The following is a 27,775-nucleotide window of genomic DNA, read 5'->3' on the forward strand; positions in this document are numbered from 1 at the left end:
ATTATGCGTGCGTGATCGTGAACCGTGCGGCGGCATAAACAACGGCACGCATTTCAACCGATTGCGCTTGCTAAATGCACAGACGTGAGCGCATTTGCGTTTTGTGCGTTTAAAGTTTATCGCGTTTCGTACAAGCAATGCCTCGACAGCGCAACGGTGATATTACTACGTCGGAAGGTTCTCAGGAGCCGCTGAGGTTCTTCGTGCTGCCAAGTGAGGCCAATCCGTTGCACATTTTGCGTTGTTAACGCTCTTTCGAATCGTATGATTGCTAAACTTGTCAGGAAGGTTTCACAAGGCTCGATGAACGCTGATCAATCAGTACGAGCTATCTTGTTTTTAAATGACAACACGGGCATGCTCTCGCTAGATGTTTAGTCGATGTTGCTATTGAACTTGGCGCTATCGGCCGTCTTCTATTAGAGAACAAGCGGGGGAAAACATCGCTCCCTCACGATTATCTATGCCATCCTCTCTTTCTTATTAATAATAAACGGTGTACTCATGCTGTGAATGATGTCTGAAAACAACATTCGCGCAATGTTTCCACGACGTACGGCATCTTACTTGCGTTTTCAAAGAGCTCACATCACTGTTCACTGCTGCGTCCGTGCGCATGACACTATACCTTTGTCCGTGTAGTGTCAACAACCCAGCCTAAGACCGCCTGCTTGAAGCCTTCCTCGTAACAAGTCTTTCTCGAAACACTCATGATTTGCATGTTGAAAAGAAACGCAGTAATTATACCCCCCCCCCCTTTTTTTTTCCCCGTGTAGATGAGTACGCGGCAGGAGACGAACAAACACACAGCATTGTACCACTGCCACACCCAAAAACAGGTAATATTTTTGTGTTTGTCTACTTGCTGTAGGAGACGTTACTGCACTGCATTGCATGACAAGTACAGTTGTGAAATGAACACACACAAACACACACACACACACATACATATATATATATATATATATATATATATATATATATATATATATATATATATATATATATATAGCAGTACACTGCCCTGGCATATCCTGTTTAAATTTGCTGCCCTGGGCGAATATGATTTGCTACTTGATAAATTCTGGTTTCTTGCTGCTTATAGTTTTTATTTATCAATACATTAAATCTTGGAGTGCAGTTTGGTTGGGCTACTTAGACTCATGTTAAAACATTTTTGGCTGATGTGTTAATTCTGTTAATTGATGGCATTGTTTTGATGTATTTCACTGACATACAGTTCACATTGTTTCATTAATGACATCTTATACACAATCAATCATTAATCTCGAGTGCATGGATCCTTTCCTTCTTACATTAGCTCAGATTGCGTAGATATTTTTCTCATTAAGACAATTGCTGAAAAGCTAATTGCATTACAGACTATGTACATTTAATCCCCCACCTATTCCTTCAGAGGCATCGTCACTGTACCTGAAAGCGGACTCGGGCAAATACCTAGAGCTAGTCAAATTCAAGGAGAAGCGTGGATCCTGGATTGTTGAGGACTTTGTGGAACCAGGTATAACATGCCTTACGACAGATAGTTACGCTCTATATGTTCTTAATTCTTTGTAGAGTCAATCAGATAGGTCTTTTGTTCCTATTATTTAAACCAACACAGTATTCCCAGGTTGGTGAGAGCAGTGCCGCCTGTGTTTAAGCATGAAGCATCTTGTGGACGCATCTTTTCATGCTTGAAACGTAGTCATTTTCAAGATCTCTCAGAGTTGAAGTTAGCAGATGCTAGTCGTTAGCAATGCGGGATATATATGAGTTGCACACATTTTCAATGTGGATTAGGTATGCTATAGGAGTTTAGTGTGTCTAAGCCAGTTTCATGCACTATTCTCAAAACTGTCTTGCGTCAAGAATAAGGTTAATTTTGGGTTGGCTCTGGAACACTGAACTTCAGCTTGAAGTAACACAGTGCCTGCATTGTTCATTATTTTAGAGTGGCCATCCTTCGGAAAGTTTGGCTCGTACTGTACAGAACTACAGAAATATTGCCTTGCCTGCCACCAAGGGGATGTTTCTTTACAATCTCACAGAGGTCTTGCTCAAAGTTGAGAGTATGCCTAATATCTGTTTCTGTGTTAAGAATGTGTATTATATTCTTGACTGCTGCAGGGACAATGCGTGACACATGTTCTCTGTATTTGTGAACAGATGGCTCACTGTATGTTGCCACTCCCATGGATCCCCTCTTCTTTGCTGTGGCTCTCTTGCAAAAGGTACAGCTGCATTTTGAACATCAGTGATTGTGCTTCAGTTTTTTGGGGGTCATTGTCTAAGCCACTGCTAACTCTTGGCACTGCAGTGCATCAATTTCTTCCAAGTAAATCATTTGTTCAGCACAGATACATTTGGTACAACCATTTCGAATACAACAGTAAAATAGGAAATGGTGTATCAATGTTGTGTGCATGGTGCAAGAAGGCCACTGGTTAAAAATAATACTTGTTGTAATGACGGGGGAAGAGAGCACAACTGGCGCTTGGCTACCGATGTGAGGAAGACAAGCACCAGAGTTGCCAGTTCCGCTTATATTAAGCATGAACACGAAGAAGTGCGCGAAATAAACAGGGACAATGAAGACACGCACAAGCACAGACTGCACTTGTGCATGTGTCTTCCTTGTCCATTTGTCCATGTTTATTTCGCGCAGTTCCTCGTAGTCGTGGATTACCAACTCACCCAGCACTCACTCCTTCTAAATTATAATAAGCAGATTTGGGCTTCTTTTTTCACCTAGTCGCTTGTAGAATTTTCTAGGCACTTGTTGCGTTTTTTGGGCTTATTTGCATTTTTCCAGCAAATATACTTATCTTAGTGGTCATCACGTTCACCAATAGTGCGTTTGTCATTCACTAATAGCATGTTTGTTGATGACTGAATGGTTGAGTGTTGAAGTCAAACATACGTTGGGAGAATCGGCATGTAACGTTAATCATGCACTGGCAAACACGCATTCTACTGAACGGAGACTACCCTGGAGACAGTGTTAAAAAGAAAATATGTGCTTCGTTTATAGTTGCGCATATTTTCGCTGTACAAAATAATGAAAGTGATTTTTTTAACTCCCCTTCATATTTGAGTGGCATTTTTTTACTAGAATTAAACATATTTTGAAGAATGGGAAAATTCATTAAATTGCCACTTCTTTTCTGCTTCATCGCGAAAGTTGCACCACTTTTTTTGGGCTCCTTTTGTGATGATTGTTTGCTTGTTAGCTCAGTAGCAGCTGGCAACTCTGACAAGGACTCAAGTCTCGATTTGGCTTTACAGCCACACCCATACTTGGGTCTTTGTCTGTATGTAAAGTGCACAGGAAATGGTCAGAAAGGAGGGAAAGGAAAATTAGTACCTCTGGATTCCCCAATCAGTGTAGCACCACCAGCATGTATGTGTGTGATCTCCATTATTTATGGCTCAGCATGTTATCTTTAACCTCGAAGGCCATTGCTCTTGATAAGGAACTTGCGATAATACATGGATCAGTGACTTGAATTTGTCATAATTAATGCAGTGCATGCCAACCCTACTTGTACCATTCTAGCACCGCATACATTAAGTGGTGTCTACACACAAGTGAAGTATCGGAGGTACAATAGTTTATTTTTCGCGAACTAAAGTTGCGTATCAATCATGCTACAGAATGGCAGTCATGACGCTAAGCCTCCCCTGTAGCCCATGGCCGGCCTGCCTCCCCGGCACTGTCAAAGTGCCCATCATTGTTTTGATAACAAAACCAAGCTAGTACATTGGCAAACCACCATTTATAGAAACTCTCCGTAGAGACGACATGCTATGAGCCTTAACAGTGTGTGAATGTGCCCCACGTGTTTGTTGCAAAAAGCCATTTAAACAGCCATTATCATCATTCATCAGCCACAAGAGTCAACTAGACAGGCTCTCAGCTTGCAGGGCATGCACAGTAATTCCTGCTCATGTGTTACAAACAGCATCTGTGAGTATGAATGTAAAGCACTTGGCACAGCCATTGTAGCTCCACAGACCATGCAATGCATGACAAGTTTTTAAGTGCCTCTGCTGCGTGAATCTTATATTGCTCACACAAGTCAATGTAGCACGTGATGGCTTTGTAAAATTTAAAATGTAGTGCAAGTTATCTTCTCTGACTCAATAAATTTTGTAAGTTAAAGGGCCCCTCACCAGGTTTGACAATTTTGAGCTAACGAGCGCAATGCATACTCTGGGCGTTCACGATCACGTCTGCCAAAATTTGCAACGCTACGCGCCGCGAAAATGGGTCAAATTTCAAGGTGAACGCTGCTTGCCCTTCCTCTCGCGGGCGCGCACTTTAGAGAATGAGGGCATGACGTACATGAGAAAATGGCCCTACGTAGATGGTAGTGCTGTGACGTCGCTCCTCTACGTAGACGACTGTGCTCTGACGTCGCAAACAGTAGCATGTGACACTGCGATGATTATTTGACACGACATGTGTAGTTTGTGTAATTTGTTGCTTGAATAGATTAATAAAACTTGAGAGAAATAATGAGACACACAAAGCGAATGTGTGCGTCTTTCTCTTTTTTTTTTTGTGAATTGCAGCGAGATGCGGGGCTAATGTGCCTCCCTTTCCCATGCGTTCGTGTCCCCGCGGTTAGTGCATCGAGCAGACGCCAGTCCTGGAAAAGAAAGTAATGTTCTGGCGCGTTCGAGCACTCATTATGCTCGTTTATTCTACCGCGTCCAAGTAAATGTTAATGCGGCACTGGCTCATGATACCGCCACTCTCGTGCTCGTACAAATGTCTCAACTTTCATGCCCGTCCCGCAGAAACAGGCAGTACATCACAGAGAACGCCGACAAAACGCCCACGGTCGCTACATAAAAACAAAGGTAGCGGCCGTGCAACGCCACTCGCGTGCTTGGGCTGGCTCGGGCACGTCATGCGCATGACGTGTTCATGCGTATGTGTCAAGTGAAGAGGGCAGGGAAGGGATTTGGCTTGCTAAGGCTACACAGGGCGAGTGGCAAGGGTTTGAAAGTCGCCTCCTCGCATCATGGTTTCGCGCCGCCACAAATTATTGTTTTTCTCAGTTCGTAATGAACCGATTTGAAAAATTCTTGCGGCATACTGCTCTTCATTCGGCTCACAACAACTTCCAGCATCTAACTAAAATTTGCTATGTGGCCTGGTGAGGGGGCCCTTTAAGGAGGATAACGGGACGGGACAAGCACAAACTGACCACTCATGGAATGTTAAAGTTCCTTTCGCAGAATTTAGTTTGAGAATGCCCCTTTAGAGGTACAATATAAATTACTAAAGGCTAAGGTTTAAAAAATTCAGGTGTGCAAGAGGAAGGTGTAATGCTGTGCTGGTGGGCAATTGAACTAGTTAACTTGATTATCAAGGCTGCCTTGTACGGGTTTGCCATTTGCTGTGCTGAACTGTTTTGAGTGTTTTGGCATGCTTCTTTAATGGACACACCTCTTACCAGTGCCCACATGTATGCTTTTAAGTGTTTTAATCAGGCATTGTAGATAAATCTATACTTTCGGTCTCCAGACAATGAAATTGATGGAACAACCAGCCGTGAGCTCAAGCTTCATAACGTTTGACTGGCACTGCTGGTTCTGAAGTAAGGCTTTCCTTGCCTGCAGGGTATGAGGACTCTAGCCATGCAGTTAAATTTCCTAAGCTGGTATTTAATTAATACAGGCAGCACAGTGAAAACGTTTCATGAAAAGCAACCAACGTGGTATACTTCCTGCTTGCAATGCCATTTGCACATTTCATTTAGAGTGCTTTCAAGCTTCTCCGTCGTAATTTAAACTAATAAATATTGTGAGCGCTGACTGTGTAGTCCATCATCTTCGTCTGTGCATATAAATCATCGTAATTATCATCATCGTTTGTCTAGCCGGTTGTTCCCCCTTTGGCTTGCGCGCCTGTGTTGTAAATACAACAGTCATACCGTCGTACCTGACGTCATCTTATAAGTGGTGTGGCTACTTTTGCTGCTTGCAAAATAGTCGGTGTTATGAGACCCAATTTGTGCCTTCCTCCATCTGGTTCATTAGGGGGCCATGACCCCTAATGCCATTGGGGGCATGGTTTGCCAGACATTGCAGTGAGTACGGGGCCTCTTGAGTAACCTTTAGATTATAACATGGTGTTAGGTCTGCATGGTTTGCTTCTACTACATTCTACACATTATTTCTGCAGTGTTGTTTTCTTGCTAAAACTGTTTTCCTTTTATTGATGACTTGTGCCTTGTTTTTTGCCCTCGTTCACACATGCTCTTCTGTGACAGAGTAACAAGTTCCGGCCATTGGAGGACTTTGTGGAGGACAACTCGTATCCTCACCTTCTGAATGTCATTCGTTCCTGCAGCAACCGTATGCAACACATTGCAGACGTCAAAGGTGCGTTTGCGCTTTATAGTGCCTTGGTTTGCACACTTGAATGAGCCAAGAATCTCCCATCTATGTAGTGGTGCTGGTAGCAGATCAGGGTATGTCTGTTCCCTCAGTTACATTTTATTTTCTTGGCCTTGAGAATGTTTGACATTCTATAGAGTCACAGACTTCTGAGATCAGGCTTTATGTAAGGCAGGGGTCTCAAACTCACATCAGCTAGCGGGCCGCAGTCACGACATTTAGTCTCCTGCAAGGGCCGGTACAGTGAAGAACATTGGAGCGGGGTGGAGAAGCTGTGGGAGGGGAGGGGAGAGAGAGAGATTGAACAAAATGTCAGCTAGCATTGCCATTTGCAAGAAGGCCTTTCCCATGTCTCACAAATGCATCATTTCTGAAGGGGATTTGACGTCAGGATTCTAGGAACATATCTATTCTGAGGGCCAGAATGACTAAGATCTGGACACCAATTCCGAAATATCGAGTTTTTGTTCCAGGATCATGTTTCACCACATTGCGACAGCATAGGGTGCTTCACAAAAAGAATGCTTGAGACTAGTCACGTCTCTGTAACTGATGAACGCGCTGAATAAGAAAATTTAAAAAAAAATGGGATGAAGACAGTCAAGTGAGAGTTCCGTGGGCCGCGTGTTTGAGACCCCTGATGTAAGGTATCGTATTTACTCTATCATAATGCAGCTGCAATTGTAATGTGATGGGGCGACTTCTCAGTCTGTTCAGGAAAAAAGTAAAATAAAACCGCTTTTGTAACGCAAAGTACTATGGCAAAAAAAACATTATCTTTACTTTTTAAATATCACAGCAAAAAAAAAAAATTTTCTTTCTGTGCAGTGTGATCGCTTCACTCATCTTCATCAGAAGTTGAGTGCTCAGTCAAATTCTCTGTCACTCTCATCTTCAGACAACCATATAATGTTCATATCTGCAAATCAGTTCTGCGGAATCCCGCAGGGTGCCGGAAGGGTTAAGAAAGGAGAAATTAGACAACCACCCGTTTCATGCTACAAACGGATGGTTGTCTATTTTCTCCTTTCTTAATGTTCATATCTTCATGATGTTCTCATCTTTACACAACCACAAAATGAGCACACAACCACATAATGTTGGAGCACATACCATGTCGCAGGTGCCTGTTGGGCAATCTGCCATGCACATGGTTGTTTTATTGTGAAAGAAGTCAAGATGTGGAGATGTAGACACAAGCGAGGAGAACCAGACACCACACACTGTGTGTGTTGTGTGGCATATGTGTTATCTGGTTCTTTTTCTGTTGTGTCCATATCTCCACACCTTCTTTCATGATGAATTCCTACTTGAATAGCTCAACTTTCTGTCTTTCTAATCTGTCATTTTATTGTTCCTGAACCTGAAACAGTTGTGGCCAGTTCCTATGCTGATCCAATCTGTGCACAACTTCCAAACTCTGTCTTTAAAAGGTTCGTTCAGGCACCCATCCAACGATTGGAGCTTGGCGGTGACACCATTGGAAATCACTGCAGGATGGGTTTTTGTTTCGGCTAGCAGCTATTTCACATCAGGCTTCAGGTGTCTGCAGTGTGGATCTAGCACCAGGACAGATCCTTTGGGAAGGAGGGCGCCTGGTTGTCAGCACCACGCAGTCTGTCATCAAAATGGCCTTCCTATTGAAGTTGGCATCGTAATGGGCGTGATGTGTAACCACTGTTCTACAGAGAACAAGGGAACACGAACTTGTGGTTACAGTGATTGCTACACGACGATGAAACAACTAGCATGAATGGCCCGTGCTGGAGGAATGCCCAAAGGAAAATGTTTTGACTTGCGGTGGGTTTCAGTGTGTGTGTACATATTTCCAAAACATATTGCAAACATGTCAAAACTGGAGGTTTGCAATCAAATCGGGTGTATTGTGGCATTTTTTGGCTAAAACTTGATTGTAACACGAGGATCGACATAAGGAGCCGCAGAAACTCTGGTTACAGTATGGTAAATATGGTATCTCACTTTTCTGCGTTTTACCCACCTTTAGATATGATAACTTCTAGAAAAGGAAAAAAAAATGAGGAGCCCTTCCCCTGTTGGGAAAAAGGGAGCAAGCGAAGTTTGGCATGGGACTGTCGGGCCTACTATTTTTCTTTCTTTCTTCCGCGTAGCGCAATGCTCCCTCGTAACTTTTTCCTTCCTCCATGCCGGGAATTTTACCTTCAATCAAAGTGGCTCTCGAGTAGTCTAAGCTCGTCCTCTTCCAGTGCCCTGCCGTCACCAATCTTGGTAAGAATGGATGAGTAGGATTAACACTGGCATTGGCGACTTTTGCACTGGTCCCTGTCCCGGCTTCGCCCTTCAGGGTTTGCTCTCAATACTGGACTTTTGCTTGTGCTTGTGCAGCCCGAGCCTCAGGATTGTCCTGCTGTTGTTTTTTTGCTTCGACATCGACCTGTCGAACTTGTGGAGTGGACCGGTGTTGTCTTTGCGCTTCTGCGATAGCAGCTCTTACCTGCGGATCAGCTCGGTGTGCTTGGGCTCAGCGTTCTTGTGTGGTGATGTGGATGAAGAGCCTGCAGTGAAAATTGCTGGGTTCAATATAGTGTTAGTCAGTTGCTGAGTCTGTGACAAACTGACTTACTGTCTTTCGTAATCTAGCTCTGCTATGCGGTGTCTTTGTATACCATGAAATTTATTTCATCGTGCGGTTAGGTTGTTGCCTCTAAAAAAAGCAGCACTTTGCCTATCCTTCATCTTTGCCTCACCGTAACTTGAACTAGAGATAAACAGAACCTGTTTTCCTGGTTCCTGTAGGTTCCGTTTGAAGAGAGTCCACTGTAAGACTGTGAATCATTTCTGCTCTTACCTGGTTTTTTTTTCTGTTTGGCTGATCCACTTGTGCGTACAAATGCAGAGCTGGGTGAGGACCGAGTGTACCGCTACAATGAGTCCAAGTGTGTAGCCTGGCTTACCAAGAAGGTGAAGGCCGTTGCAACAGCGCTTGAGTCAGCCGACATCCAGGTTGGCGCAACGTGTGTCAGTGCGGCTCTGGTCAGGAGCAAACGAGACACCAGGCCTTCAAATGGTAAGTTTGGATGCGGAGAATTTTTGGCATCCAATTTTTGGGACTTTCTGCCCAAATTTCAGGTCCGAAATGGCGTTAATTAAAGTTCCTACCTCTGCCGCGTTTATCATCTCGTAGGTTCAAAACAGCGTTTTCGTGAGATACGTACATCCGTTTGCGGCTGTAGGAGAGTCTGAAAGGCAGCTTTGTTGCAATGCCATAGTGGGATGTGGGTAAAGCATATCGAAAATCTGAAGGGGCCACTGTCATGGCTCCAACAGCACAGTGCAGTCGGTGCGGCGATGTCTTTACGAATAAACACTGGAAATGCACGGAGGCGTGACGGCAGCCGGAGGCAAATGCTCCAGTTCGGCTTAGTGCTGACAACCCTTCTGATAAGCAGCTTCATCTAACTGCTCGGTAGTGCATGTGGCCTAGCGCAGTGGTATGCATATAACCCAAACACGCCGCGCTGCCATTCCGCTGTCTCTTTGTGCGAGGCTACTAAGTGCGCCGCACAGATGCGTTGCTTTCATGAATGAAAGCAGCTCGCCATCGCCGCGCCCGTGTGCGGTCAGGACTGGAGTGGGCATCACGAACACTTTCATGACAAATGTGTGCGTACGGTACAGGGAGCACCCCAGCAGTCTTTGTGTCAGTTAAGTGCCCCGCCACAGTCTTTGTGTCAGCAAGCGCCCCGCCACAGTCTTTGTGTTCTGCGTCATTGTTTCCAAACACTCCATGCGGGAGAGCCGTAATCTGTTCTGCGCTTTGCTGGTATCGGTGGTGCTCATCACAAGACGCAAATTTGCAAGTGGCGGTTGGCACGTAGATAAGCTGAGTTCGCGACAGGTAGCGAATGTATTCACGAGAGCCCAGGCGTGCACCAAAATGCCTGATAAGTGTACTGGGAGGCATTAAAGCAATTTTGGGCATGGCTGTGGCGATTTGACTGCTTGAGTGGAATAAAGAAGCATGAATTCGTTTTTTTTGGACTGCCTCATTTTCCAGACGATTTCACAGTCCATAAGGAGTCCGGAAAATCGGACGCTGACTGTATTTATCTTCTGGAAGTTCGAATACTTCGAATAGTCAAATTCCGGTGCGAATCGAATTGAATAGCAAAACTATTAAAAAAATATTCGAAAGTTTGAATATTCGCACACCCCTTTCGCACACCACATTGTTTGCAAGGAACCATGGCAGTGCACAAGTCATATCTAGACGTTTGGTTTAGTCCTTTGAAGTGCCTATGTTATAAGGGTAATGTTGCCACTTTTGTTAAGTGCAGTGTTGTTTTTTTTGTCGTTTTATACTAGCACCAGGGCAACCATAAATGGATTGAAATAATGGCTGACCCACTGTGATAGCTTAGCAGATAAGGTGTCAAGCTGCTTAGCTTGAGGACATGGGTTCAATTCCTAGCCATGGCGGCAACATTTTGACGGCGGCAAAATGAAATAACACCCATGGACTTAGATTTAGCTGCACCTTAAAGAACCCCAAGTGGTCACAATCAACCCAGAGTACCCCAATACTACGTGCCTCACAGTGATATTTTGGTTTTGGCACGTAAATCTGCAGAAATCAAATCAAAATAACGGCCAGCAGTCCTTTTGATACAAAACTATACTCCAATGTGAGATTTACCACGCTGCAACTGGGGGCAAGCCGCAGTATAGAGGTCCCACCACAAATTTTTTGCTTTGCAATATCTGCGACGCCTATATTGGGTGTTTCAGTAAATACCTCCAAAAAATCCTGAAAATAAGGGAACTGCAGTATTTGCTCACTACCTTCAGCATCACTTTTTTCGTGGCAGCAGACATCTTAAGATGACTAGAGACACTAATTGCAGTATTAATTATAGAAATTAACATAGTTACCTTTTAATTAGTGGAGACGGGCGATTGGGTTGAATGGCAGAATTGAGTTGAGCAAGCAGATCTCAAATTTCCTTTACATTTAAGGATTTTCAGGTGCATTTCTTGTAACACCTGGTATACTATGCTGAGAAGTAATTAACCTATAATTGGGAGATGTTTAATGTCTGAAATTCAAATGAAAAAGAATTAATACACTTCACACCTTTCACATATTAACATGTTGGTGGCGATCATGACCAAAATTGTGCAAAAGCTGACCGCGTTAATAGCATAGCATGTATGGCCACCATGTTGAACGCGGCTGGCAACGCATGCATTGGTGATGCTGATGAGGTGACAAGCACGCCCAGTCATCCATTCACAGGGTGAATGCCAAAGCGATCTGCATCAGCCATATTTATGTGTGAACAGAAAAGAATTCTTGTAAATTTGAAGCCAAAACTTACGGCTGCACGCACACACAGTTGTGTGAGCGGTAGCCAATGCACTGGCCTAAACAAACCTTGCAATAGAAAGCAAAAGTCAAAGGTGCAAAAAGAAAAAAATTTCTTGCATACACACCGGGTACTGGAAATAAAAGGAGTCGAAAAACAGGCACGTTTTCCAAACATACAGATGGCACTGTATATTTACAGTAGTGACCCTCGAAGAGTTTATGCGGAAAGGAAGTACCTCAGTGAAATTTGCAATCACTTGTTCATTATGCTCCTCCATTTTAGGAGTGTCAAGCTCCAAATTTATGTTCACTGCTCTAGAACTCTTTTCTTGCTCCGCTTAACCTGCTCCAAGTTCAACATGTTCTACTTAAAAGTAGGGGTGTGCGAATATTCGAAATTTCGAATATTTTTCGAATAGTGTTTGCTATTCGATTCGATTCGCACTGAAATTTTACTATTCGAACTATTCGAACTTCCCAAAGACAAATGCAGTCAACGTCCGGTTGAAAGTGACCCCTTCAGATTTTCAATATGCTTCACCACATTACAGTCTCGTATTGCGGCAAAGCTGCCTTTCAAGCTCCGTTACGGTCGAACTTAGCCAAGAAACAAAGTCCGGTTGGAAATGGTCCCTAGATTTTCAATATGCTTCACCTCATCACACCCCCGTATTGCAGCAAAGCTGCCTTTCAAGCTTCATTACGGTCGAACTTAGCCAAGAGACAGTCAACGTCCGTTTGGAAGTGGTCCCTAGATTTTCAATATGCTTCACCTCATCACACCCACGTATTGCGGCAAAGCTACCTTTTAAGGTCCGTTACGGTCGAACTTAGGCAAGAGACAGTCAACGTCCGTCTGGAAGTGGTCCCTAGATTTTCAATATGCTTCACCTCATCACAACCCCGTATTGCGGCAAAGCTGCCTTTCAAGCTCCGCTACGGTCGCAAATGTATTAACTCAAGAAAACGCTGGTTCCAATATGGAGATGAAAGATGTGGCAGAGTTGGGGGCTCAATTAATGCTGTTTTGGACCTGAAATTTGGGCAGGAAGTCCGAAAAATCGGACGCCGAAGCTTTTTAGCATCCAAAATTTCAGAGTTCTTATATATCGACGTCTACGAGGCAGATTTGGAACTCCGGACTTGAAGGGAGCACACCCTTGTCCGCCACTTCAGTTGGCCTTTCACAGCAGTTGAAAGAGGAGGAGAGGCTGAGGAAATGGCATCTCTGCCTATCACGTGTAAAGTGTTGTCGGCAACACTTTTGTTGCACCAAATCATGTACATAAATACAATTCGGCCTATGCATTGCCTCACTCTTGATAAGAAAGACAACTATGAAATATGACCCCACCTGCGCTTCATCAACCTAGCGAAAAGAAACACTTTCATGTTGCGATCTCACAAGAACATACTTAGGGATTCTCTGCAACTTTTTCTGTAATTTCACTTCGAATTATTCGAAAAATGTTTGAGAAATATTCGAAAATTATTCGAAATTATTCGATTCGATTCGCACTCAATCTTTATTATTCGAATTCGCTTCGCACCCAAAATTTTGCTATTCGCACAGCTCTACTTAAAAGGGAATACATGGTCTCCTGCTCCAAAAGTTGCTCCAAAATCTTGTCTATCTCTACCACTCCTGTATATCCTTTATGCTTGTGAGGGCAGCAAGCAATGCCTGTATCTTTCATTTGTCTATGTAGTTAGCCATATTGCGGTACAGGCAGCGGGCGTCATTAGGAGTTTCTCATGACAGAATGCTTAGTGCGAATATTTAGTAGAGTTTTTATGTTAATCTCATGATTGCCGTTACTCTCTTTTTTTTTTTCTGTATGTTTGTCACTCACCTAAGTGTGGTTGCATGGCTAGCCAGAACATGTTGAATTGGCATAGCTTCTCAGTTTTTCTCTGCCAGCACACCTCCCTGAAGCGTGCAGTGCATCTTAATTGTGTGCTTTTTTTCCCCTTCAGAGGACTACATGGTGACGGCACATTCGATAGTGGCTGACTATGTTCCACCCCCCTTGGGTTTGTTACTGAAGTCATCACTGGGGTATGTTACTATGATACACTTTATTTAAAATAAGCAGAATGCACTGTCTGAAAAGTTTCACGTCAGATTTTTGCACCAAAAGAAACATTTTTGAGCAAGAAAAGCTTTGTGAATGTGGGCACTGGTATTCATTTTTAATTGTTCGAACAACACACCGTCGACTTTTGTTAATTAATTCCTGGGGGATCGAAGAAATTATTTGAATTATCGAGCACATCAGAATTAACAAGCGGCACAAAAAAACACCATAACACACTGCCGGTTTATTTGGCTGTAAGTAGAATCTCGATGATACGATCACGGCTAATACGAATTTCGGGATGATACGAATTTTTCTGTGGTCCCGGCCAAGGCCCATTAATTTACAACGTGCTTGAGTACGGTTGTTACGAACTGATTTTTGACCCGCGTCGTTTGATACGAATAAACGCCGCCCCACCCAACGCAACGTTGGCCCCACCGACGGCCGCGGAAGATAGCAGCGTGCACTTACGGCGCTGGAATGCGTGCGGCGCCGCCGGTTTGGCACGTTGCCAGCGCCGCCGGCGAGCAGCGCGCGACAGCCTCCAAGATCTGCGTGTATCGGAGGCCGGAGTGTGCCTTTTGCTTTCTCTTGAAGATTACAGATGGCGCTGGCCACGTTTTTTTTTTTTTCTTGGTGCGGAGGCAGGCCGGCAGGCGGAGACGCCGGAGAGGGAGAGGCACGGCCCGCGGGAGCTTCTTTCTTCTATGCGTGCCGTCGGACAGAGTGGTTGTGGTTGCTGTGCTCGAGCCCGCGTTCTTGCTTTGTTGTGATAGTGCCTTTTTTGCCGAGTGGCAGCAAGCTATGTCTCGCAAGCGGAAAGCCCTCTCCTTTAAGGAGAAACTGGACATTCTTCGAAAGGTCGATGAGGATCCCAAAAGAAAACGCACGGAGTTGGCTAAGGAGCTAGGCCTCGCAACGTCGACATTAAGCACAATTGTTGGACAGCGGGACTCAATAATGAAGAATGTGCTTTCATTTAACGTCAACGCGAGGCAAGCGAAGACAGCCCAACACGTGAAGCTTGAAGAAGCTCTTCTGACCTGGTTTAAGGAGGTTACTGCAGCTGGTGTGAACATCGATGGCAAAGTGTTGCGTGAGAAAGCCGTCGAGATCGCACTTGCTCTGCGCATCGACGGATTTCAGGCCTCAGGTGGGTGGCTGCACCGTTTCAAGACGAGACACGGTCTCGTTTACAAAAGCGTCTGTGGGGAAGCGAAGAAGGCTGACGAGACCGTTGTTAGCGACTGGCTCGCGAAGCTGCAGTCACTCATCTCTGGGTATGAGCCTCGTGATGTTTTTAACGCAGACGAGGCTGGCCTGTTTTTTAACCTTCAGCCTGAGAAGAGCCTTTGCTTAAAAGGCGAAGCGTGCCAAGGAGGCAAGAAAAGCAAAGAGCGAATAACGGTGCTTTTGTGCTGTAACGCCGACGGGTCGGAGAAACTTAAGCTGATGGTAATTGGCAAATCCCAAAAGCCTCGGTGTTTCAAGCGCGAGAGCCATTTGCCGTGCGTCTATCGCGTAAACAAAAAGGCGTGGATGACGGCGGCCCTGTTCGAAGAATTTCTGTCGCTCCTTGACAGAAGGATGGCCTGCAAGAATCGGAAGATTGTTTTGATTCTTGACCAGTGCGCCGCCCACCCGAGGCAAGTAACGCTCCAAAACGTCAAACTGATCTTTTTGCCCGCGAACACGACGACGCACCTGCAACCGCTTGACGCTGGAATAATAAAAAACCTCAAGCATCATTTCAAGGGCCTTCTTGTGCGCCGCCTACTTGCCAATATTGACAGAAAACACGAAGGCGACCTGCGAATAAGCCTCCTGGACACCATCCATTTTATCGCTATGGCTTGGGATCGAGTAACGCCGACTACCATAGCAAACTGCTTTGCGAAATGCGGCTTCTTCAGGAGTTCCGAAGAGGTGCCCTCAGAGCAGGAAGAGCCAATTGAGGGTTGGGAACTGCTTGATGCTGGGTGTACAGCTGAAGACTTCTGCACGGCGGATGACAACCTCGCCACTTGTGGTGCGCGCACGGTGGAGGATATTGTTGAGGAGGCCACATGCGAGGTTGCCGATTCCAGCGATGATGGCGACAACATAGACGAGGGCGATGGTGAAGGACCACCACCGGCGGCTGAAACGCTGCACGCGCTCGACGTCCTGAGGCGTGCTATGGCCGCTGATGAAATCAGCGACGACACGTGCACGCGTTTTTACGGATTTCAAAGAAGTCTGCTGAGTGACTTCGCGAAAAAAAAGAAGCAGAAAGACATTAGAGATTTTTTCTGCAAGAAATAAATGTTTTTTTTATGTGTTCCTAAAAATGAGTTTGCCTCTGACTGTTAATATAGCTAGTTTTACATGTGTTTCGGTGATACGAATTTCGGCTAATACGAATATTTTTCGTGACCCCGCGGGATTCGTATCATCGAGATTCTACTGTATTTGACCGAGTTTCAAGATGCCCCCCTAATTGAATGCTCATCCATTTTTGCAGGTTGAAAGTAGAAAACTACCATGAAAATTGAGTTACAGCTCTTAAACAAAATAGAAGCTGCAGCTTTTCAGCGACAAAAGCATAACATGCCTCGCGTTCTGGCAGTATGAAAAAACCAGCGAAATTCACTTTTAAGCAAATGCAGCTTGGTTAATGTCCATCGTAAAATTTTCTCAGAGAAAAAAAGGTGGGTGTTCGATGGAAGTAAACACTGCATTCATTGTGAGCTACTGCTCTTGCTTTCTGGTGATTGGCACGTGTTCTCTAGCTAGCACTGCTGTTCCCGGCTCGCATATGATCTGCAAGGGGTGCGAAGGCTGCACAAGTAGTGATGCAGAACTATCGGTAAATTGACTATCGGTAGTATCGATCGTTATTTTTAAACTATCGATAGTGCTACTATCGACAAACTATCGATAGTGCAATCGGTAGTACCATCGTTAATATTACTATAGCGATATTACTGCCACGCGTGATTATTGCTTTGTTTTGACGTCTTCGGGTTTCACCCACAAAGACTGTTAGCAATGTTTGACGCAGACCGCGCCGTAATGTTTGAGAAGCTTCACAATTGTTTGAGATCATTCTGTTAAGATTACGCGCCGGACGCGAATATTCAAGTTTATTCGAGAGCTTACGCGAGCACCCGCGATAACGCTGAAAGGTTTGATGACTGATGTATAAAGGACAACGCGTTCCACCGATGATCAGATTACTTGACGGCAGAAGACTGCTCCCGCCGCTATCAGTGCGCAGCATGTATTGCTTGTATTATGAGTTTTGATTTTCTGGGCACAAGTTCGCCCATTTAAAGAGCTCCCTAAGGAGTCTTACTGTAGCATTCTTCATCGTCACAACCACGTGACAACACTATCGATAGTGGTGTGAATAATCATGCGGTTGCTGGCCAGCCATATTGCCAAAATATTTGCGATAGCCAACTACCAGCTTCGCTTTATGTATGAGCAATTTTTCGCAGAGAAATAATTATTTCCTCAGTGAAAATGGTGGAATACAGTCGACGTCCGATTTCCCGGATGCCCGAAATTCCGGACATGCCTGATTTCCCGGACTCATCTGTGGCACCGTCAAGTTCCCCATAGAGTCAATGTATTAAAAAGTCCGAAATTCCGGACGCTTATAGCCTTCGCCATCCGATTTCCCGGACTTTTTACTGTTAACCGCCGACCCAAAGTCACCACCAACGCCGCCATTTTGGTTGTTTTCATATCCTCGAACCCACCATACTCGCATCGTAGGTGTGGCCAGCAGCACCGCCGCACCGCGCCGCGGCTGCCGTAACCTCGAAACCACACGTGTCAATCCGTTGCCAGCCGTTGCTTAGCCAAGCCAAACCTCACTGTTTTCGTTCACGTGTTGTTTTGTCAGCTCTGCAGTCGTGTCTGCGGTTGATCGTTTGCTGCTGCGCGCTATCTTCAGTAATCACGTTTCCCGACCTTCAGCATCCACCGAGTTCCTAGCTGTTTCGTGCTGCGCTTTTTGTTGACGAATTCGCCGTTTACAGTGATGGCACTGACTGCTCCTTCGTCTTCGTCCGCGCCTTCGAATCGCACAAAGCCCCCTCGTAGGCTCACGATGGAGAAGAAAGCCGCCATCATTAAACAAGTCCAAAGCGGTCGGTCGCAGACAGAGGTGGGGAGGGAGTTCAGAATTTCGAAGCAAACTGTTTCGGACTTCATCAAAAACAAGGCGAAGATCTTGGAAGTGGCTGCCAAATCAACCGGGGCTGGAAAGAAGAATGCGAGTCAGGGGGTTTACCCGCAGCTCGAGGAAGCGCTCCTCGTGTGGCTCAGTGCCATGAGGGGAAGGCGTAGCCCGTCGTCGTGACTCCGCCCACTTCGGCAACGTGACACGACGTCAGCAATTGACGTCATCGGCGAGCGGGATCAGTCGCAATGTACTTCCGCTTGCTGCAGCGCCTGGTTTATTGTTTACATTGTCGCACGTGCTCCGCAAATTGACAGGCAGTTTTCGGCTTTTCGGTATTTTTGAACCTTTGTGACAGTTCACAATGCAGCAGGAATGCGTGCTTGCTTTCCAAGACGAAGGGGCGCGAGAGAAAAGCGTTGAGAACCCCGCTTGCCGCAAGGGTGACCCGTCTGAGCTATCGGAGATTCCCCCTTTCTCCGCTTGATTTGCAGCCAACAACTGAACAATGCTTCCTCCACGTTTTGCTCATATTGAAGGCAAACTGCGTGCAGGTGCCATGCAGTGCGGGGAAGATACGCATGACAACTGCGTTACTGCGTGGCCGAAACCGCATCACTGCAGGGCCAAGAAACAAGGTGCAGTTTCGTAGCGGTGGGTGGGAACAGGAACTGACGTACTGTTTGTCGAGACCTGGCTTAGACCAATCGACGAGCTCAGTGCTACGTAAACTCGCCGATCGCTGAGTTGGCGTCACTGCGCGTACGAGGAGGATAGGTCAGGCGTAAGAAAGAAGCGCGGGAATTGTTTTTTGAAATGAAGGGTCTACGCAGCGCGCAGTGCTGTAATATTCGGAAAACGTGATCGCCGCGGTCTACTGTACGAATTAGCGAGCTTGTTTGGGGGTGTAAAAAAAAGTCGCAGCCTGTTTACGGTTTGAAATCCTAAATAAAAAGCCTTGCTTGTTTGTGTTAGTAGATTATAACTAGGGGTGTGCAAATATTCGAAATTTCGAATATTTTTCAAATAGTGTTTGCTATTCGATTCGATTCGCACTGGAGTTTTACTATTCGAACTTCCCAAAGACAAATAAAGTCAACGTCCGATTGAAAGTGACCTCTTCAGATTTTCAATATGCTTCACCTCGTTACACTCTCGTATTGCGGCAAAGCTGCCTTTTAAGCTCCCCCGTTACGGTCGAACATAGCCAAGACACAGTCAACGTCAGATTAGAAGTGGTCCCTATATTTTCAATATGCTTCACCTCATCACACCCCCGCGTTCCGGCAAAGCTGCCTTTCAAGCTCCGCTACGGTCGCAAGTGTATTAACTCAAGAAAACGCTGGTTCCAACATGGAGATGAAAGATGTGCCAAAGGTGGGAGCTCAATTAATGCTGTTTGGGACTTGAAATTTGGGCAGGAAGTCCATAAAATTGGACGCCGAAGCTTTTTAGCATCCAAAATTTCAGATGTTATTATTAGAGCTGTGCGAATAGCAAAATTTTGGGTGCGAAGCGAATTCGAATATTGAAGTGTGAGTGCGAATCGAATAGAATATTTTCGAATATTTCTCAAATATTTTTCGAATACTTCGAAGCGAAATTGCAGAAAAAAAGTTAGGACTCTTAAGCATATTCTTATGAGATAGCAACATGAAAGTGTTTCTTTTCGCTAGGTTGATGAAGCACTGGCAGGGTGGTGTTTCTTAGTTGTCTTATCAAGAATGGGGCAATGTAGAGGTCGAATTGTGTTTATGTACATGATTTGGTGCAACCAAAGTGTTGCCGACAACCCTTTACACGTGATAGGCAAAGATGCCGTTTCCTCAGCCTCTCCTCCTCTTTCTATGGAACTTCTGTGGAAGTCCAACTGATGTGGCGGACAAGTTCCAAATCTGCCTCGTAGACGTCGAATATAAGAACATCTGAAATTTTGGATGCTAAAAAGCTTTGGCTTCCGATTTTTTGCACTTCCTGCCCAAATTTCAGGTCCAAAACAGCATTAATTGAGCCCCCACCCCTGCCACATCTTTCATCTCCATGTTGGAACCAACGTTTTCTTGAGTTAATACATTTGCGACCGTAGCATAGCTTGAAAGGCAGCTTTGCCGCAATACCGGGGTGTGATGAGGTGAAGCATATTGAAAATCTAGGGACCACTTCCAATCGGACGTTGACTGTCCCTTGGCAAAGTTCGACCGCAACGGAGCTTGAAAGGCAGCTTTGCCGCGATACGAATGTGTAATGTGGTGAAGCATATTAAAAATTTGAAGGGTTCACTTTCAATCAGGTGTTGAGTGTATTTGTTTTTGGGAAGTTCGAATAGTTTGAATAGTAAAATTCCAGTGCGAATCGAATCGAATAGCAAACACTATTAGAAAAATATTCGAAATTTCGAATATTCGCACACCCCTAGTTATTATATATCGATCTCTACGAGGCAGATTTGGAACTCCGGACTTGAAGAGAGCACACCCTTGTCTGCCACATCAGTTGGGCTTCCACAGAAGTTGAAAGAGGAGGAGAGGCTGTGGAAATGGCATCTTTGCCTATCACGTGTAAAGTGTTGTCGGCAACACTTTGGTTGCACCAAATCATGTACATAAATACAATTTGACCTCTACATTGCCTCATTCTTGATAACACAACTATGAAACACCACCCCGCCAGTGCTTCATCAACCTAGTGAAAAGAAACACTTTCATGTTGCTATCTCATAAGAATATCATTAGGAATCCTCTCCAACTTTGTTGTCTGCAATTTCGCTTCGAAGTATTAGAAAAAATATTCTAGAAATATTCGAAAAAATATTCAATTCGATTCGCACTCACACTTCAATATTCAAATTCACTTCGCACCCAAAATTTTGCTATTCGCACAGCTCTAATTATAACCCTTTAATTTATATGCAAGAAATTTCATCAAATTCGATACAGTGGACACAGGGCAAAATGACTTCTCTTTTCCTGCCTCTCTCTATGTAGCCACTCCCAGGGTAAAGCTTCATCTTAAACAGCAAAGCATGCTTGTTATCTGCACAGTAATGCTTCACATGGAGGTAATCGCTTCCAGTTCATGCTTTACACAAACTCAGCCTTCTTAAAAAGCATTTTTCTTTCTTACAGGACCATGTGTTTAGTGTAATCATTCACCCACTCGTGCTATGTATCTGCGTAGCTCCGTTGATGCTTTTGAAGAGGGTCTACTGACACTCTTCCTCTTCTGCTAGAGCAGTTCTGCCTGCAGTACGTGTGCAATATGTGTAGCCCCGCCATGGTGGTCTAGTGGTTATGGCACTCGACTGCTGACCCGAAGGTCGCGGGATCGAATCCCGGCCGCGGCGGCTGCATTTTCGGTGGAGGCGAAAATGTTTGAGGCTCGTGTACTTAGATTTAGGTGCACGTTAAAGAACCCCAGGTGGTCGAAATTTCCGGAGCCCTCCACTACGGCGTCTCTCATAATCATATGGTGGTTTTGGGACATTAAACCCCAGATATTATTAGTGTGCAATATGTGTAAAGGGTAGATGCGTAAATGTTGTCACAATGCTCCCATAAATATTAGTCATAATTGTGCGAAACATTTGTTACGTGTTGTTCACTTGCAGACTGGACAAAAAACCTGCAGCTGACAAGAAGGCAGAAGCACCAAGTTCGCCTCCACCTAAGGTATGGTTGTGAACCCGGCAATATCTTGCGTACGGTCTCAAACAAATGGAACATGAACTAAAAATTATGAAGTGGAATAGTTTTTGCGAGGGATATCTCAAGAGCACTATCTCGGACCGCTTATTGTGTGGCCGCCCACGTTGCGTTAGGCCTCAAATTAAAGTGGGCAAGCCATGCTGTCATTGCACGTACTGGCGAAAACAAGAACAAAACGACGCGTTTTACTTAACCTTAGCTTGTTTGCATTTGAATGGTCCGCAGCTGTACATGTCCAAGTGGTGGCAAGACAACTACTGACATATTGTGCCTTATTTTACATGTTCTGTATTTTCATATTGTAGTCCTAGCGTCATTCTGACATGTCTCCTGTGTTCCCCATGAGATTCTTGTAGAACTTAATGCATCAATGTTATCGCTTCAAAAAAGTTTTCACGGAGCAAGCAGGCACATGTTCCCCGTTTGCTCTGTGAAAGTACTGTTAGGGCCACTTTTGTTAGTCCCGAAGCTATGAAAATGTTGATGATTGAAGCAAATGCAAGCATCTGCTGACTTTGAATGCTCCCAAAAATTGCATTGGCAATAGCTGTGCAACAGCCTGCTGTAAGGGCCAGTCTCAGTGCCATTGTCATCACAAGGGGCCAGCAGTTTTCATGCATTTCTTTAAAGGAACATACAGCTCAGACGACTTATAACGTAACTTTATAATGCAGGACTGTCTTTAATGTGGTCATTAATGTGTCTTTAATGTGGCCCTGTTTAGTGCCATACAACACCACGGATACGCATACCGCTTATTGTGCAGTCCCCCGAGATGAAAGGCTGGTTACAATGCAGCCAGCGGAAAATCTCCGCTGACAAGCGAGGTAGCTAGTGCACTTCTCAACGGAGTTGCGCTGTCTGTGGAGAGAACAATGAGGGCTATATGAAGGAAGAGGAGAGGAAGAAGAGGAGTGGACGCATGAGGGAAGGAAGGAAGAAGAAAAGAAAAAGGTTGCAGCTGCAGCATGTTGCATACACAGAGTGATAAAGACCGGTGGTGGGGCAGCTGCCTAGGTGACGGAGAAGCTTTTGTCGTTTGCTTAGGCATGGCTCCGGCCGCATCAAGTGCACATTGCCGCTGTTTGTCTCTTCAGTTTGCTGTCAGGAAAATAAATGGTAGTTGCATCGTCAAGGAGTGCAGATATCGCGCAGTTGACTTCAACTCCACCGTCTGTATGAGGGGTGTTCCACAAACCATAAAAAACTTGGTGGCTTTATGACCCGAGCTTTTGTCTCTGCTGCCAGCATGGAAGCTTAGATGCGTGGCAGGCTTTTGCAGGACGGTTGCCGTGGCTGATCTCCCAGCCGCGAAACCAAACTTTGTTCCATGCGAGCCACTCTTGGTTCAGCATGTGCGTGAGCGGGATCTCTTTGACACCCGATCTCCATGTCATCAGGGCAAGCTTCCTGCAAAACCATGCCAACTTGCAGGCTAGGCTTCATGAGCACTAACTGCCTTGTCAGTGTGACTGTGGGAGATCAAAGTTGCAGTTTGGTACAGAACCAGCAAAACTCTTTGCAGTGGCTGCATTGGCAAAGCGGGGATCACATTGTGAACGAAAGCATTGCTGTGTTTATGAATCTTCAACTGCGTGGGTAAACTTTCTAGACACAACCATATATTTTGATAATGAGACACCAAAGACAACTCCATATAAAAAAACAACATTTGACAAACAACAGATCTAGAATACACAAGTGGCCACCCCTGACATTGCAAACAGGTCATCTTTAAGGGACAAGCAACAATGCTGCACTACATATTTGTCAAAAATAAAGATTTCATAAAGAAGCTCATTAACCTAAATGCAATGCTAAAGAAAAAATTGCTTATACAGTAACCTTCACAAACCCTATGATGCATTAAAAGTCAACTCATTCATCCATTGACCACAATGAGATGCTATAATCATGCCATAAGAACACAATAGTAGCAACAATGTGTATTCTAACTACCAAATTCTGAAATGGGCAACCGAACATAAACAACACTCTCAGAAAATAATACAGCTTTCCCTGCCAACCAGAAACTTAAATCGATCTCTCCAAAACTGCCTGAAGTCACTTACAAATGCAACACCAGCTTTAAAGGCATTCTTGTTCATGCAAAACTGAGAACAAACACCGAGCCAATGCCTGGTTCTTCAACATACAGCCGTTATTAGCTCACCTATCTTATTTTTTGCTAGCTACTTGAATAGAGCTGTGCAAATAGCAAAATATTGAGTGTGAATTCGAATAATAAAATGCGAGTGCGAATCGAATAGAATATTTTTCGAATAGTTGTCGAATTTTGTCGAATATTTTTAAAATATTTCGAAGCGAAATTACAGAAAAAAAGTTGCAGAGGATCCCTAAGCATATTCTTATAAGATGCAAATACCATGCATTAAGGATCAGCAATGGAGCGAGCATACGTACGCATGAAAAGTGACACCTGGTACTTTCTGCAGTGCACGCGATTTGCACAGTGCACACGATTGCAACAGCTGGGCATTGCGTGGCTTTCCTAAAGAACACACAGAAGGGGCAGCATGCGTGAATCGACTGCGTCGCTTGCACGAGAAAAAAAGAAAAGACTACAAGAGTTTCGCGACTTAGTCGATGTGTGCATGCGCTTGCCAACGACGCGACGAAAATCTCGAAATGTTTAGCTGCTCCTTCACTAGAAGGCAATGCGGATGTTTGCAATGTGGAGGCTTCATGAATGTGACGTCAGGGCCTCTCCTTAGTATTCCTTCCTCCATGGTACCGAATGTATTCATTAGAGCCTGGGCGCGCACCAAAATGCCTGATAAGTGTACTGGGAGGCATTAAAGCTATTTCGGACGTGGCTGTGGTGATTTGACTGCTTGAGCAGAATAAAAAAGCATAAATTCGTTTTTTCGAACAGCCTGATTTTTCAGACGATTTCGCAGTTTCTAGAGAGTCGTAAAAATCGGATGTTGACTGTATTTAACTTCCGGTAGTTTGAATAGTTCGAATAGTCAAATTCCAGTGCGAATAGAATCGAATAGCAAACACTATTTGAAAAATATTCACAAGTTCGAATATTCGCACATCCCTAGTTTCGAACCATTGCTTTCCCAAGCTACTCCTCTATCTCATATTCTCTAGATCTCTTCATGCTTCTATGTGTACCATTTTAACATGAAAGTGTTTTATGCCGGGGTCCACCACGGCTCCGCTGACGCATTTCTGTCACGGATATGACATTGTAAAATATAAAAACTAACATATGGCAAAGAAAAAACTAGAAGAAAAGGTTCCGTCACCAGGAGTCGAACATACGACCCCTAGATCCCCAGCGCGCAGCGCGAAACGATTCCGCCACAGATGGCACATTCTTCGTCATACTAACGGCGTGCTATTTATATACACCATTTGCCAGTGGCGGTACTCAGAGATCCGGGGCACATCGGCGTGTTTTCGTTATCACTAGCGAGATGGCGCGAAGGGCTCGAAGAGCGCGCTTTAAAAGCCATCTCCCACGCGTTGAGATGAGCGCCTCTACAGGGCGTGGTCGCTCAAGCGCGCGCGCTTATCTGTGATGGCAGTGGTATGTCTTGCGCTATCACCGCAAGCTTGTGTTGAAGTTACAGAGAGCACGAAGGTCACTTCGCTCATTGCAGCGGCCGCTTTTGCGAAAGGAGCGCGCTGCTCACAAACAAATAAGTTACACCTGTGACAGTTCGCGCTCATCCTGTGTATACTTGTGCGTTCGTTTCGTGCGTGCTCCTTTGTATTTGACCAGCGCGCTTTAACTCTCGAGCTGTGACAGTTAGTTCACGCTCATCCTGTCTATGTTCGTTCCGTTCGTCCTTTCTGCTTCAGAGGCGCGTTGCAAGTTTCAAGCTGCTTGCCGTTCTTCGCGTGACATTACAACTTGTTGCTATAGCATTCATTCCTTCGCCCTCGGGGGGAAACAATGCACAATAAACGTTCAACTACGTCTGTGAAGACACGTTTTACTTTCGTGTTATACCGATTCCTCTGACAGAGGGGTCGGCCATGTTTTTTTTTTTTCAGTAACAAATTCTATCAACGTTTTCTTACAAACGCCTTGTTCCCCTCTATAGCCCATGGCAGCAATTCCTTCTTTTTCTTCACTATAGAGGAATGGAAGTGAGGGATGCAGGGGGAAAGAAGGGGAAATTTTCGCAGCTAAGGTCTCTTTTGTAGAGCTGAGCACCTGTTCTTCGTAAACCCATTTTGATTTCAGCATCATCACTGCAATGGTACCTTTGCCTGTTTAATTTAATGGGAGACACGGTCGGAAAAACATGTGCAGCTCTTCTGTGACCACTTCTCTCGGGTTGTTCCCATCCAAAGCCACAAAGCCATGAGTGGACCTCTTCTCTTTTGCAGAAACAAAGGACCGAACAGGTTGAGCCACTGGAAGACTATAGTCAAGGTACGCCAAAGAACGGCCTCTTCAAGCCAGCCAAGGTACGTACATCTTGGTGCAGCCACATCACCAGTTGATGACATTCTACTGACCAAATAAAGAAAAAGAGGTGGGGGGGGGGGAGGGGGGGCACAATACACACTAGCTATCTGCATATGCATCCGCCTTAACTGGATAAATACAGATAGGTTTGTTCACGGTGGCCATGTGACACCACATGCACGCATTTTATATGCCTGAATAATTAAGCAAAATTCAGTACATTGTTGCAAATGTTGGTCGCTGCTATGCATTGGCTCGACAGAGGTCATTGTAATTTGGGTTTGTTACAGAACAACCGTATAATTTTATGGAATTAGTATGCAGCAGTGTGGCATACTGCAACTGCAAGTAGCTCTACAAAATTGGTTGGCTACTTAAACCTTCTTGTATTTGTACGCTCATCGAGAAACACTTCTGTTTGTGGTAAAAGAATGCTCTGATTCCGTTTGCTTTTGCTGGCAGTTTATATACTATTCTTTAGCAATTCCAAGATAGTTTCTTTCAACTTTGGGATTATGGGCAGCGAGTTCTGCGATGTTCGTAAACAAGTGGCAACATCTGTTTTCTCGCTGATCGAGACCACTTGCAAGATAGCCTTGTCAGTGACGTCAGTTTCCTGAACAGTCGAAATCATTCAAAGACTAGTGATGGGGGGGTTGCATTTAGTATTACCACCTCTACAGTTACTCATGCTCGTAACTGCCCACAGGGCGGCAACAAAAGCACCAAATGGGGCGCTGATGCAAGCCATATGAGGCAGGGTACACGGAAGCATGCCGTGTAGAGTGCACGGTACAATGCGCTTGGATGCTTACATACTCTCCCTTTCCCACGCTTTGGGGGCAAGGAGGAGAGCATTCAAGCACCCTATGGTGTGCCGACATGTGTGCCTTCCAGTGCCCCTCATCAACACCGCCTTCGCAAGCATGTGGCCTTTGAGATATGGCCACTGCTCTGTTGCGTAGCACGCACTTACAAAAATGTATTCACAAAAACCACTTGTTGATCAACCATTGGTTCGTGGCACCCGCAAAAGTTAAACATATTGCCCGTCTTCTTTTGCAGCAGCAGTGAAACTTCGTTATATTGAAATTGCAGATAAGCACGATTTGTTGTATTGAAGTTAAAAATGTGTTCTCTCTATGTTAAGTTACAGAAAGTGGAATATCTTGTGGCATTGAAATTTGTTATGCAGTGGCGTGGCTACTTTTCTCCGAGGTCCCAACTTCCAAAATTAGTTTTACACTCTTAGCCATGCTTTTTCAGTACGATGCCCTGCTTATAACTAATGCTACTGTATACTTTAATTAAGGTATCTTTGAGGGAGATAGATGTGTCTTCACTGTAATTTGTACTAACTAGCCCAACCTAATTGTCTGTTAACTATATTAAGGCATGACTTTATGAAAATAAATGCAACGAAGTATTGTAGCCTAATGCCAAACTTGCATGGAGGTCTTTCTTTCCTTTTTCCTTTACAACCTGTGTTTTATGTTTCGTTGCAGACTCCAAAGTTGACAGCCAGCCAGAAAAAATTGCAGAAGGTGGACAAGACAGGCATGAAAAGCATTTCAAGCTTTTTTGGCAAGAAATGAATGGCACATC

At 44.8% G+C, this 27,775-nt stretch overlaps 1 protein-coding gene across 1 annotated transcript; it reads left to right on the forward strand.

The window, feature by feature from the left end:
• On the forward strand, positions 1-27,775 carry LOC119386739 (ribonuclease H2 subunit B). Its single transcript, XM_037654022.2, has 10 exons — positions 1-213; positions 777-839; positions 1,418-1,522; positions 2,170-2,234; positions 6,288-6,399; positions 9,290-9,460; positions 13,739-13,820; positions 21,621-21,681; positions 26,089-26,169; positions 27,676-27,775. Exons 1-10 carry the CDS (start codon positions 138-140, stop codon positions 27,763-27,765), a joined length of 906 nt encoding a protein of 301 aa, XP_037509950.1. The 5' UTR covers positions 1-137; the 3' UTR covers positions 27,766-27,775.

The sequence above is a fragment of the Rhipicephalus sanguineus genome, chromosome 3, assembly GCF_013339695.2.
Source record: "Rhipicephalus sanguineus isolate Rsan-2018 chromosome 3, BIME_Rsan_1.4, whole genome shotgun sequence".
NCBI lineage: Eukaryota > Metazoa > Arthropoda > Arachnida > Ixodida > Ixodidae > Rhipicephalus > Rhipicephalus sanguineus.

Excerpts from the sequence above, each read along its gene's own strand:
- LOC119386739 (XM_037654022.2), top strand. The coding sequence starts at position 138 with ATGCCTCGACAGCGCAACGGTGATATTACTACGTCGGAAGGTTCTCAG. Across the intron at positions 6,400-9,289 it reads ACACATTGCAGACGTCAAAG|AGCTGGGTGAGGACCGAGTG; the intron begins GTGCGTTTGCGC and ends GTACAAATGCAG. Across the intron at positions 21,682-26,088 it reads CAAGTTCGCCTCCACCTAAG|AAACAAAGGACCGAACAGGT; the intron begins GTATGGTTGTGA and ends TCTCTTTTGCAG.